The 13,947-nt window shown below is 39.7% G+C and overlaps 1 protein-coding gene across 3 annotated transcripts in view; it reads left to right on the forward strand.

The window, feature by feature from the left end:
• The window catches only part of KLF7 (KLF transcription factor 7), a 102,423-nt gene extending 88,724 nt beyond the window's left edge, over positions 1 to 13,699 (forward strand). For all 3 annotated transcript variants that reach the window (XM_021008675.2, XM_021008673.2, XM_021008674.2), the window contains exon 4: positions 7,104 to 13,699. In XM_021008675.2, coding sequence (XP_020864334.1) covers positions 7,104 to 7,141 — 38 coding nt within the window. In that variant the 3' untranslated portion in view covers positions 7,142 to 13,699. The remainder of the gene's footprint in view (positions 1 to 7,103) is intronic.
• The last annotated feature ends 248 nt before the right edge of the window (positions 13,700 to 13,947 follow it).

The raw sequence follows: 13,947 nt of genomic DNA on the forward strand, positions 1-13,947 counted from the left end.
TCTAGGGATTGTATTAGCTGGTGTCTGAGGTCCCTTCTGGCTCTAGATCTATTGATCTTATGATATAAGAGAGAAAGGTCCAAGAGTTGCAAGATGGAGAGGTTTCAAAGAATTATCCTAAAATTTAATTTCAAGTCTTTAGAATTTGGAGTGGAGGAAAGGACGAGTAACAGCAGACACTGCCCAAGTAATAATATCTGACAGCGCTGACATTATCAACCAATAAAACCCCCAAACTGGAGACTGTGCAGACCAAGGTGAAGCCAGGATTAGGTTTAGACATAATCAAATAACGTGCTTGCATCTGAGCGTGTTATCCTTCTAATCCTATTTCTGTATTAAAAAAGAAGCTTAAGAAAATTAACTGTCTTTTTAATGCAATACTAAGGGTCTCGGTTGTGATAAGAAAAATGCTTATAATACAATAAAGGCTAACTGAAAGCCTCTGGGCTCTCTGAGTTGGCTGAGAGCATGCAGAATGGCAGGAGGGGGTGGACAGGATGTAAACAAAGGCCCAGCTTTCATAAGGAAGGAAATGCGATCAGTTTCGCATCCTGTCTTCCCGAGCCCTGATGTCCCACTCCGGTCTCCTTTCACCAGGGCTTCCTCTCTGCCTGTTATCCCTGTATTAGTTTTTGTTTGTTTCAAACGAAACACAGGATAAGCCAGGTCTGTGGCAAGAGGAGAGACCTTTTCCTCATTCTCTAGATATTTATAAAAAAAGAATTCATGTTTGTTTCCGGCAGCTCCTTCCCTCCCCACCCCCCTTTCTTCTCCTTCTAAAAGAGGCTATTTGCTATGTTATCATCACTCTTTAAGAATGAGCTAAAAACCACGCCTTCTAAAGCCAAAGAAACAAACTCCCCACACCAGGACATAAGGAAGTATAATAGCTAAAGCTGTTATTGTTCATTCCCTAAGAGTTTGCCCTTCTTACATTAGGAGGGGTTCTCTTTTCCCCTTATATGCATTGCTCCCAAACTTGATATCAGCCAAGTGCTGCCTTCGTACTGAGGGTACTTTGGGCTCATTATATCCTCCTGTCTAATATCTCTCATTCCCATCTCTAGACAATCTAAATCTTCCCCCTTGGTTAACTGAAGTGTTCCTTGTAGGGGGACTGGAATCTTTAGGCGCCTCTGTATATGTCATACAAACTTCTTATGTGCCCTAGGAAGAGAAATTCTTTGGGAACTTTCAGACATTTTTAGTTAGGGGGTAGTCAAGTCCCGATAGAAAGCTGTCTACTTCTGAAGAGTAGTGCCAACTCTAAATTAGAGATAGTGTGGGCATGGCCACATCGGTTGATGTGCTACTTGGAAGAGAAGGAAGCATTTTTGGATCTTCGCTATATGCAATATTTCTAATTCCCATCACCTGACATATTGGGGAATTTACAACTTTCTGGTGACAAATGTGTCAGAATCTAATGCATCCATTCATACATTGAGGAAAGATGGATCAAACCATTGTAATCATGTTTGTGGAAGGGGAGAGGAAGATGGATATATTGGTAGTCCCTTGTATTTTGTGCCTTTGATATTAAAATATTTTAGTTTCTGGACCTGGAAATTTGCAGCTAACTGGTTGGATGATGAGAATTGCTTTTCTCTTGATGTTTTGGAAAAGGATAAATCGATCAAATTTCCAACTAGAAAAGTAACTGTGACACAGCCAAACAATAGGTACCCTTGAATCCAGGGGTTGAGGTTTGTGCTGAGGCTTCAGGACATGCAAATGCCAGGGTTAGTTTGAATTGGCAAGCCGCCTTCCTTTTCAATCAGCATTTATGTGCTAAGAATAGCATTTACTTGGGATGTGGCATGGGGAACCAGAGAGAAAGCTGACATGGCACAAAGATGTGGGAGAGAAAAGCCCTTGGCAAGTGGATGATTACCTCCCGCAGTGAGTCTCACCTATCAGACAGTCATAATGCCCCATACCAGCGCAGTGCAGCGGTCTTACCAGAGTGTGAATGAATGGGGATCTAAGCCTTCTCTTGTTTTTAATCTGGTATTCAGTTTCGCAATGCCATCCTATTGAGTTACTAGCTAGGATTGAGGTTTTCTTTGGCAAAAAGTGTGCATGTGGTGGTGGTATCTCGACTGCCATGTGTGAGGATGGATTTGATCATCTCTGATGTCTCATTGACCTCTTAGCATTCTCTGACTTTGCTGTGGCCTGGTGGAGGAAGGCCATGCTGTTTTCTTGGGCCTCTAACTGATAACCCCCTCACTGTTTGATGGGGATGTTTCCCACTCTCACCAGCTGCAAGAGGGAAGAGCTAGAGGGAGGTACCAGGCTTCTTTGTTTACAGAAATGCTCTCACATAGCATGACGCTGCTGATAGGAAACAGTGCTTTGTTCCCATTAGCACTAATAGCCAGTGTTACTGTACCACTGACTCAGCAGGCATGCAAGAGTCCAGCAAGATTGCTTCTGGCAGAGTGGGTGCAAGAAGTGATCAGGGCATTGGGAGGAAAGAAGTAGACCTTTGGAGTTCTCAGCCCAACCTAGTGTTAGGTAGAAATGCCAGCTGCTTGATGTCCCTTTGGTGCTCACTAAGATGGCTATTTGTTTTGGCAGCCATATGCCTTTCATAACTATGCGCCTCCCTTTCCCCTGCCCCATTTCCCTTTCCAAATGAAGAACAATGACAATTTCAGAGTTTGACTGTAGCCAAATGTGTGTGTGTATGTGTATGTGTATATATATGTGTGTGCGCTCGCATGTATATATACATGTATGTATATATGTGTGTGTATATATGCACATATACATATACATATATGCATATATAATACTTTTTATATTCACATATAAAATGTTATATAGTATACAATTGTGTTAGAATTATACATCATATAATTATACATTGCATATATAATATATGTTATAATTATACTATATTATCATTATTAACAAATAGCTCACACTTATGTAGCATTTTTTAAGTTTACAAAGCACTTTCCTTTCTAATGTCCCCATGAAGTAGGCAGCAGCTCAAGGATTTTCACCTTCATTTTACAGATGACAAAAGTGAGACTCAGAGAAAATCAGTGACTTGTCCAAGCTCACACAGCTATTATAGGTTAAAAGCAGTACTTTAGCACCTATCTCCCTACTCAGTCTTCTGGCAGCTGTATACATTTCTCCCCTTCTTTGTGTGATTGGATTTTGTGCTTCTGGATTCCAGACTTGCCCAATGTCACGTATTACTCCTAATCAGGTTCTTTTTTGGTCTGGAGCTGTGATTTCATCTGTGTTCAGTAAGCAGGAATGGGGATAGAGACAGGGCCTGGGACCATCCATTTCATTGACATAATCCTAGTTAATAACGGTTAAGTATACTAATGTTCTATTGAATACTAAGTTCAATAGGTAGGGGCCCATCTAACCCTTCTTGTATAGTGCTTATAATTTGAATAAGTAACAGTGATAAATAGCTCTGGACAACAAATTAGATGTTTCATTAAAGCTACGACCATTGCTTTAGACTTTTTTTTTTTGGTTTGATTTTCCTTGCTTTATTTTTTTCACAGGAGCTTCCCGTGTTCTTAGCACACAGTTTTTGTATAGAGATATCTCAATACACAGTGTTAGGCACATTCAATATATTCTCATTGAATGAATTGCTAACGATGAAAAGTAGACATGTTTCTGAAAAGTAAATGTTAAAGCAAACTTCTGTATATTGAATCTTATTTCCCAATTGGTTTCTGTTGCACAGTTGAAGAAAAGTTTTTTTTTATATTTTTATTTATTTTTATTTTTTTAGGCAATTAGGGTTAAGTGACTCGCCCAGGGTCACATAGCTAAGTAAGTGTCAAGCATTTGGTCTGAGGCCGGATTTGAACTCAGGTCCTCTTGACTCAAGGGCCGGGGCTCCATCCACTGTGCCACCTAGCTGCCCCTGAGAAAATTTTTGCCCACTGCTAGAACTACTGGATTCTTACTTCCTACATCTTTCTACCTTTTGTGGTCTTTTCCTGACAGGCCTCGACTTTAATATTAATGAAAATAATCCACTAAAACCCCTTCTTTTACTCCCCTGTCTTAGTTCTTCTTATATGCTTCTTGACCGCTCCCCTTTGCCCCCAGCTCCTCATTTTGGTCTACAGGATGTTCCTTATTCAGAGTTTTGTTCCTGGAATCTAGCCATCGGCTTCCAGGCCTGGGGAACCTGCAGCCTTGAGGTCACATGTGGCCCTCTGGGTTCTCAGATGCAGTCCTTTGAATCCAAACTTCGCAGGACAAATCCCTTCTATTAAAAGGATTTGTTCTGTAGAACTTGGACTCAGTCAAGTGGCCGCACCCAAGGACCTAGAAGGCCGTGGACGGTCTTGAGGCCGCAGATTTCTGACCCCTGGAAACCTATCATCTTCCTTCTACTTTCAACCTGAAAGATGATATGTGATTTTTAACACCTTTTAGGGTAGGACTCCCTTTTTCAAGGATGATGGGAGGAAGAAATAAAGCAAGGAACAAAATGAGGAAGTGGGTGGGCTGCAAAGCAATACCTAGCTGCTGAACCCTGACCTATCATGACCAAATCAGCAGCAATATATGCAGAGACCTGGACCTTTAAGATCTACACATAGTGACATAGTGATTGTCATTCAGTTGTGCCCAACTGTTTGTGATACCATTTCAGGTTTTCTTGGCAAAGCTACTAGAGTGGCTTGACATTTACTTTTCCAGTGTGTCCCCATTTTACAAATAAGGAGCTGAGGCATATAGGGGTTAAATGACTTGCCCAGGGTCACACAACTAGTAAGTATCTGAAGCCGGATTTGAACTCAGATCTTCTTAACTCCAGGCCCGGAGACTGTGCTGCTGCTCATGACATGATACTCTTACCATTCTATACTGCTTTTTATGCACCTTAGTATCATGCTCACTTAGAAAGAGATACTACTCTGCTAACTTGTAAGTAGGTCAAATATCCTCATCAGTAACTCTAAGAGGGTTGTCCAAATTCTTTGGTTTAGCTGTTACTTCTGTTCTTCAAATCTGTGATTCCATCAATATGGTTATTCCTTCTATTAATGCCAGTCTCAGTCCCTCCAGTCTTCAAGAGTTTACCACAGTCAAAAACATCACCTAGAGATGTAGCTCCCAGAGCTAGTCCTTTGATTGACTGACAGTCTATGGACAGGGCTTGTACTCCAAGTCCTTCTAGCATAGTAGAACCTACTGGGGCTGGCTTAGCCCTTTGATCATCCAGTGATGGGTCATTAGAATAGGACTTTAGTAGGGAATTTATTCAACTGTTGCTTGAAATAGTGACAGATATTGGCTTGGGACATGTGAATCTTAGTTTTATAGAGATGTTATAGGGAAATGTTTTTCACAGGTTTTGATGTATACTCAATTTATGATCCCTTATAGTCAATTTGTTATTACTATTATTATTTGTCTATATTTGGAGAGACAGCATAGGACATTGGGAAGAGTACTTGATTTGGGGTATGCCACTTATCATGGCTGTGACCTTAGATAAATTATATAATCTCTCTGGGGTCTCTGCAAAATGAGGGAATTGGGCTTAATGAGATCTTTAATGTCCCTTTCAACTCAAAATCCAGGATCTGATGGTCATTATTTTTACTGGTTATTGCCAGCTTTGTATCTATTTAGGAATAAGACATGTGCTGTTGGCCTAGAGTAGATACTAAGAGAATTCCCTGCCAGGTGCCAGGAGACTAGCTTAAAGATATTCTTAGTCTACCATGATTTTGCACACTTTCATTTCATTGTGGTCTCCTGGAGGGAGATATACTTTTTTTTTTTCTCACTAACCCCCGGTTTCTCAATTAAAGAAGAAATCTCTATCTAAAAACTTACCTGCACTGACAAGTAGGTTTAAGAGTTAATATAGCTATTAATCTATATCTGCTATCTATAGGATATGGTTGTGCTTTAATTTCTACATGTTTTCGTGATTGCATGTATGACCAGAGAAAGAATGTGAGGAATGTGAGTGTATGCATAAATGGAGAGAAGCCCCGGCCCAAAGAGAAAATTTGTAAATAACTTGTTAATATATTTTTAAGTGCTTCTGGCTATGGGGGGCTTCTTCAGGATAAGAAAAGCCTTGGGGAGTGTTCTCAAAAGCTGGAAAGCTATCAAGCTTGAGTCCTTTTCAAAAAGGAGGCCAAATGAGAGAATAGGAAACTACTCATGCCAGGCATTGTGACAGCTTTCATTCTAACAGCCTGATTCTGGTGAAACTCTTCAGCCCCTGACTACAAATTGCAGAAAAAGAGGCAAAAAGAGCTTACTTTACAGTTAATCAGAGTGGTAATAATCAGGGATATATTCTGTGGCTTTTTAGGTACCACTGGTGGATTCTGTGTTTATAGTGCCTGTGGTGTTAGAGGGATGAATTATTTGAAAAAAAAATTGAATGTATTTGAAATATATTTTCAAAAATTGAATTTTTGGAAATTTTTTTCTAAATTTTTATTTATTTCATGAATTAAATTAAATAAAAAATTAAAACAAAAAACAAAAACAAAAATTTAATGTATTTGAAGTACATTTTCAAAGTCAAATAAAATGATGGAGTCTTGGTGTAGTAGAAAGAGGACCTAAGTTTGTATCCTCGCTCTTACATGTACCACTTCGGGCAAATCATCTAAACTTTCTGGGCCTCAATCCCATCATTTGTAAAAGCAGTTAGAGAGTAGATAGAGTACTGGCCTTGGAGTCTGGAACATCTTCTCAAATCCTATTTTCTATGTGACCCTGGGCAAGTGATTTAAGGGGTAATAATAAGACGTACCTCACAAAGATGTTATGAGGATCCATTGTGATGATATATGCAAAAGGAGTATTGTGAGTCTTAAAATGCTGTATCAATGTTAGCTATTATTATCATCAGAATTATTGCTACTACTGATTCTTGGTGATCTCCAAAATTCTTTATGGAACCAAATCAGAGATCCTAGGGCCATAGTTCTATAACGTTGGGGTCTCACCAGTAAATGATACACACAGATTATTTACTGTTAGATGAGAATGATCCTTGTCTTCTGGATAGAAGGAGGCCTCCACTTTCACACAGCACACTCATTTTGTGTTGTTTCTTATTTTCTTAGGTGTTTTTCCAGGTCTGACCACCTTGCCCTCCACATGAAGAGACATATCTAAATAACTAATGACCAGAGGAGCTCCATGGCACCGGCTATTGTCTAAAGGAAGAATCTTTAGACAGGGGGCTGGAATTTGGTCAGAACTTTGCTGCCTTGCAGAAGAGAAAAAGAGAGAGAGAGAGTTCTCAGATATAAATCTCTGTGTACACACGTGTGCGTGTGCGCATACACACACACACACACACGCACACGCAGTCATGCACTCAACCATACTCAAGATATCTACGTCTGTCCTTTATGCCTTGCCCTAGCCAGATGGTAGAAGATGATGAAGAATCCGGGTGAACTCACAGCAAGGCAGAAAGGCTGCCTACTTCAGCGCTCTCAGAATTGCATCCTGCTGTTGGCAATGGAATTAAAAGAAAATGGATGTGACTTCTCTGCAGGTGGACGGCAGCAGTAAGAGGGACTTATTTAACTTGCTTCTCAATGCAACTTGATAGGAGAATACATCATCTTAAAGTTGCATACTTGTAGCACTAACTTGTCTTCTTTTTAAGTGGTTGGGGGAAAAAATGACCTAGAAAACCAAATCCCAGTTTGGTAGCCAAAATTAACCTCTTGGTTCATTTGTCCTTTGTGTCAGAAAAATCCCAATATTCAAAGCGTCAGACTTCCTCACAGACCTTTTGATCTGTTTTGGTTCTTCACAGGACTGAGCTATTGAGATCTTTTCAAGTCCGTACCAATGGCCTTAACGGCAGTAGACTGTGGAATGACATCTCACACTTTCTGGCCTGCATTCGTGTAGACTTCGTGAAGGAGGAATTTTCTTTTCTTACTTTTTGCACACCATATGCACTAGGGATTCTGGAAACTTCTAGCATGACTACAAAGTGGCCAAGAGAATAAAACCCTTGAAAAAAAAATCACAGTGTATACCTTTGGCCTCACCTTATTGCCATAGCTAGATTTTTTCTTTTTAATCTCTCTGATTTTGCTAATGAAAACTTGAAAAGCTTATTTGGAAGCTTAAATGTTTTATCTTTTCTCCATGGACTAAAACCTCTAGAACTATCTCGTCACCTGGATGCCCGAATCTCGAAGTGGCCAATCAGATGTGACATCACACTTCTTATATCCTCCTTGGGGGCGTGCTGGCCTCAGCCCATGGTGATCAACAAATTGTGTTGTGTGTTATTATTGCGACCCTACTAACCAGTTACAGCATAGATGTCTCTAGCCTCAACAGGCATCTGTGTCTTTAACCTAACTTTGGGTTATGACCTGACAAAAAAAAAAGCCAAAAATACCCCTCCGTCCAGGAGTGGAGGGAAAATGAGGATGCCTCCCAAGTCCAGAGCCTTCACACAGCATCAGTCAATCCTTCTTTCTCATTTCGACTGAGCTCACATTATCCTGCTTGTTAAAAGGGGGAAAAATACACTTTAAGAGTCCATTGTGGGAATGAAGGGCTGGCGTTTATGCGAAGTGTTGAGGTTTTTCTGTCTAAGGGAGAGAAGTATTGCTCATTTCAGGCAGTGGGCCCAGCATGACCTGGGACTTAGAGCATCCAGTACTAGCAGAGGCCCCTAAATTATTCTCCAAGCTAAATCCTGCCCATTGCTAAATTTGACCTTTGGAGCTCAAAGGAGGTTTAGATTCCTCACTTTTTCATCACACACGTAGAAATTGATATCTATATATACCTGTATCTCTAGCTAGTTGGCACTGGCCTCAACTCCAAAGACTGCCTTTAGGGCCATTAAATGGCCTATGCAAGCAGGTGGGGTGGTCACTAGGACAGGTTGTATATTTTGTATATTCTCGGACCATCCCTTCAAGACACATCTAGAAAACAAAAATGTCATTTGGTCCACCAATGGTCGCTGTTCCTTCATACCAGCCGGCTACCCTCCTGCCCTCCTTTTGACTGTTTTGACTCATTGACTGTTAAAATGCCACCCCAGACATATTTGGGATGCAAAACTGAACTCTCTTTAAAATAATAATAACAATAATAATAATAATTAAACATAAACAACACAAGTAGTCATTAAGATCTTTGGATTTCGTTGAGATGTTGAAATGCCTCCACTGTGAGTAAATGAGCCTCTTTAGCCAAATGCTGTGGGCTTGCCATTTGGACATTTGGGGGGTGGGGGGAGGGATTTTGAGGTCTGGCCCAGAGAATTTCTTTTGAGACGTGGACCAAAACAAAAACTCAACAACAGAGAAAAAAAATCAACACACACACACAGAAATTCTACCCATCTGCTGGAGGCAATGATATAAACCTTAGTCGGAGGGTATTTTCTAAGAAAAAAAAATTAATTTTATTCCAAAGATGTAAAACTTAACACAAGTTAGAAACAATTCCTGGAGCACTGCTTGCTGACAATCTTATAGTTGTCTACTTCTACATTTGAATACTTTTTTGGCCATTCCATCCGGAATTCCATGGGATTGCATTTGAATGTGTGGAGCATCCTTTCCGGGTGATAGCTGGGAGTGTGAGTGTACTTGAACCTCAGCTGTATTCCTCTGCAGCGCATCCAGCCAGTGCGTTAGATGAAAATGTAGACACCCTAGAATCTCATTTCTGTTTGCGGCCTTCAGCATGAGTGCATGGACACATCACGTCACTCGCGGTAATAGGCCTTGGGCTGCCGACATCCATGAGGGTCCTCTCCTGAGCGATAGCTGCTCTTGCCTCTTGAAATGCTACTATTATTAAGGGTCTACAAGGCAACTTAAATTTTAAACTGACAATTCAATGCAAGGCTCTTAAAAAAAATAACACCCATAACTTTTTTTTTATAAAGAGTAATCATTAATTATTTACTTCCTATTGTCATTTGTGGTCTTGTCAGGTTCTCATTTAAATGTGGCAGAACAAGGGCCCTTTGGTACTCATCAGAATGTCTGAAATGTTTTGGTAATTCCTCTCTCTTTCCTTGTACCAGTGACACCCTTTGTTAATTTGTTCTTGACCCCTCCCAGAGCTTGGGCTCATTGATACTTGGTGGTGGCACTCTCTTACTCCTGATTTCATTTGTTGGAACATAAGAATTGCTGAAGAACTTGATAGTTGCTATGTATGTTACTTTAAAGCTATATTCCTTTAAGCTGAAGCCTCAGCTGTGAATTACAACCCGGCCCCAATTGACACAGGGAACTAGATGGGATTGTTTGGGAGAAACAATTGAGACAAAGTATCCACTGAAAATGCCTTTCTTACCAGCTGGTAAAAAGGTACAAGGATGATTTGTAAGGGCCTACTTAAAGAACTAATGTTACTGTATACATATATACATATATGTATATACATACATATTCACATACACACATATGTAGATCTGGTGCATATATATGCCTATGTGTATATATGTGTATATGTGTGTGTGCATATATGTATGCACACACACATATATACATTTAAATGAGAGAGGGAAGGAAATTAAGATTGGGTATTCAGAGCAGTATTTTCTGAGTTGTTCCCGTTGGAACAACAATTTCTTTCTTTTCTTCGCTTAAATTGGTATCTTCTAACATGTTGGGAAATCCCAACCATGCAAGGAGAGTGCTGGCATGTTATTTCATATAACGGACCTTTAAACCATACTTTGTTCTGGGGCCCACAATTAACTTTGCAGAATGGAAAATATTGACGATTCTTTTTCTCTTCTGCCTATGTGTCTTTTCCCCCACCATTTGAATAGAAGTCAAAGATGAGGTACCCCTAAATCATAATGCTGCTCATGGCTACCAGCCTCTCATTCATTGTGTACAAATCCCACAGAGCCTCCTGCCCCTTGAATGACTAATGGGCACAGCCCATTGGCCTGCTAGTGAAGGGTATTATGTCCAGAAAAATAGATGTCTGGATTCCATGACAAAGCAGCATCTTATAAAATATTCCCAGACTCAAAATGAATCTCATAAACCAAATCTTTTCCTTTTTACCCCTGATATACTTTCCCCAGCAAAGATCATGCTAAATCTTCCCCATTTCATCACTTCATCTTGATTCTACTAGAGACTGCCCCCTTCACCCTCATCTTTCACTACCTCTCCGCCATCTTCTCCTCCCTCTTTTTGGTTGGCTTGATTCTGAGGAGATAAGTGAAAACTTATATATATGTTTAATTGCACTGATTCCTCTTTTTAAAATTCTCTACAAGCCTAGAAGGCAAAGCAGATTTTAAAAGAAGGATTTCACTTTGGCTCAACTTTTAGGATAGCCATGTGGAGTTTTTGCACCGAAGGGGGAAAATAAATTGGACCTTTAGATGTGTGTATTCAATATATTAAGGACATCAATATTGCTATGCCCCTGCAAAAGCTAAGCTAAAAGGAAGGATGTTAATCCAATGTCATTTAAACAAGAGAACTACTTTTATTGGCTCAAATATATTTTTTGAAAAATTTTCCCCTCTGTGGAAGTCACTCCTTAATAGTTCATGGTATGGGTAATATTTACCATTTCCATTTCCCACTATTTGCCCTTTGGGAGGAGGGAGAAGAAAGAAGGAAAAAGGTATAGGGATAGAAAGCATTTAATTATACCACCCAGAAAATCAGACACATTTAAAAAAAAATATCTGTTCTGTGACAGCCAGCTTTTCTGGCTGTTATCCTGCTCCCAGATCTTTGCCAAAATAAAATAAAATTTCAGAAATTAGAACCTGATTGAAATGCACCAGCTGAAGCTTGCATTTCCCAGAAGTAACTGTCTGTCATATACAGGGGCAGGAGAACAGGTTTTGGAAGGTTGTGATTCACTTGGATAGATGTGCTGGGATCACTTGTTTTGAACCTTAAAATATTGTGGATGGAGGCTAGAGTGACCTCTTGGGTCCTTTTCCTATGCATGACAGCTATGCATAGTGGGCAAGAGAGCAGATCTGCTAGGTTGTGATTCACTTGGATAGATGTAGTGGGATACCTTATTTTGAACTTTAAAATACCTGGGAATAGAGATTAGACTGACCCTTTGGGTCCTATTTCCAAAGGTCTTCAGGGCCCGTGGAGTTGAGGAAGCAACAAAAAATGTCAGAGTAAACAACAAAAGCAACGTTAACGAAAAAAAAAACACCCAAAAAATAACCTGCTTGTAAATACCACGTGGCTAACAGCCTAAGGCTCCAGGGTTTTCTCTTGCTTTTAAATTCTCTCTCTCAAATGTCCCTTGCTAGATCTCCTGGAAGATCACAAAAAAGCTATCATTGACTATATTGATCCTTCAAATCCTAATACTGCTAGATCTAGACGTAGTCCACGGGAAGCAGGTGTCCATAAACAGAGGAATCGCCTAAAAGTCCTCAAACCCCAACTATCCCAAACCAGAGACTTTGTTGTTTTGGGGCTTTTTTTGTCCCCCACCCAATTCCCCCAACAGGGCTTCTCAGTGACTGTGAGGGAAGGTGGATGCACTCTTTATTGGAATTGTTTTTACGAGTTTTTTCCAACTGTAAGCTTGGAAATCTTCGATTTATTTCACTCCAGCTTTTGTATACTGCCATAAAATGAGCCCCACATCTAAATTCTGAGGGTGGTATTCACACACGTGCGTGTGTGTGTGTAGTACTTTCACCGAAGGAAATCAGTTGGGCTGCGAATATTATAAGTGGAATAGCCACCAGTGCCTATTTTCTTCTTTGGAGGGAAAGCATGCTTACAGTCGCCAGTATATCAAAACTAGTCAACGCTGGGAGGAGAACACAATGAGGGGACATTTTAACTGTGATGCCTTTGGGCTCGAGGTAGAATAATCGCAATCGCATAGACCCAGGAAGGCTTTCTGGCTTTTGGGCTGGTCCTCAACTTGGCTTTATTTTTTCTAGCATGCATTTGCTATCTGAATACAGTCTCAGCCTAATTTCTTTTTTCTTCAAGTCTGCATTTGTATTTCATGACCAAGGAGGGGTCAAACAAAACAATAAGTACTTATTATCACCCAGATCTCCCCTATCAACACTTAAGGCAAAATATATGTTTAGTGGTTTTCCTAGCCCCTCCCTCTTCACCATCAAAACTACCCCCTCTTTCTCTCCCACAATCCTCCACGCACAAACTTATTTGCTTTTAAATTACATCTGATCCTCTTTTTTTTTCCCCTTAAAGATATTGCTTGAAGGAATTTGTTTTTTGCACTATATCATTTCTTTTGCCAGATATGTCTAACAAGTATGTTTGGAGAGACCCACCCCTCAACCCCACAGTCACATTCTCTCAGGCCTTCTCTGGTATTTATAATATATCACAGAAGTACCTAGTCTTATAGCCCTCAGTTCTGCCTTTTTTTGACATTTTATTTTTTTTAAGCTTTTTATATATATATAAATATATTACTTTGTCAAGTTTTTTTGCTGTAAAAAAGTCTTAAGATTTAAAAATATTATTTGTATTATATGATGGTGGTATGTTAATGTTACAAAATTATTAATGAAGAAAAAATTTATTTTTGTTACTGGTCTGTTTCATAATTCTTTTTTAAATTGGTATATTGTAAGATATCTATGCAAAAAATGTTATGTGACGCATTTTTATTTAAGAATGTAATATGTGTAATAAACAGTAGAATGTGTTTGGCCTGGGAATGGCTCAGTGTATCCTCCTTCTCATTTTATTAGAAGAAAAACAATCACAGAAGCACAAGTGAGACATTATATACTTTATGCTGTAACTTTTCCTCTAGGACAGAAAGGGACCTGACGAGGTTACATCAGGTCTTTTTACTTTGAGAGTTAAAAAAAAAATTAGCAGTTCCAATGAGATCATTCAAAGCTCAGATAAGAAGGGTAGGAGAAAGTTCATGCCTTTGAGGGAAGGAAGAATGAGTGGAGGT

Source organism: Phascolarctos cinereus, unplaced genomic scaffold (assembly GCF_003287225.1).
Source record: "Phascolarctos cinereus isolate Bilbo 61053 unplaced genomic scaffold, phaCin_HiC Scaffold_7;HRSCAF=346, whole genome shotgun sequence".
NCBI lineage: Eukaryota > Metazoa > Chordata > Mammalia > Diprotodontia > Phascolarctidae > Phascolarctos > Phascolarctos cinereus.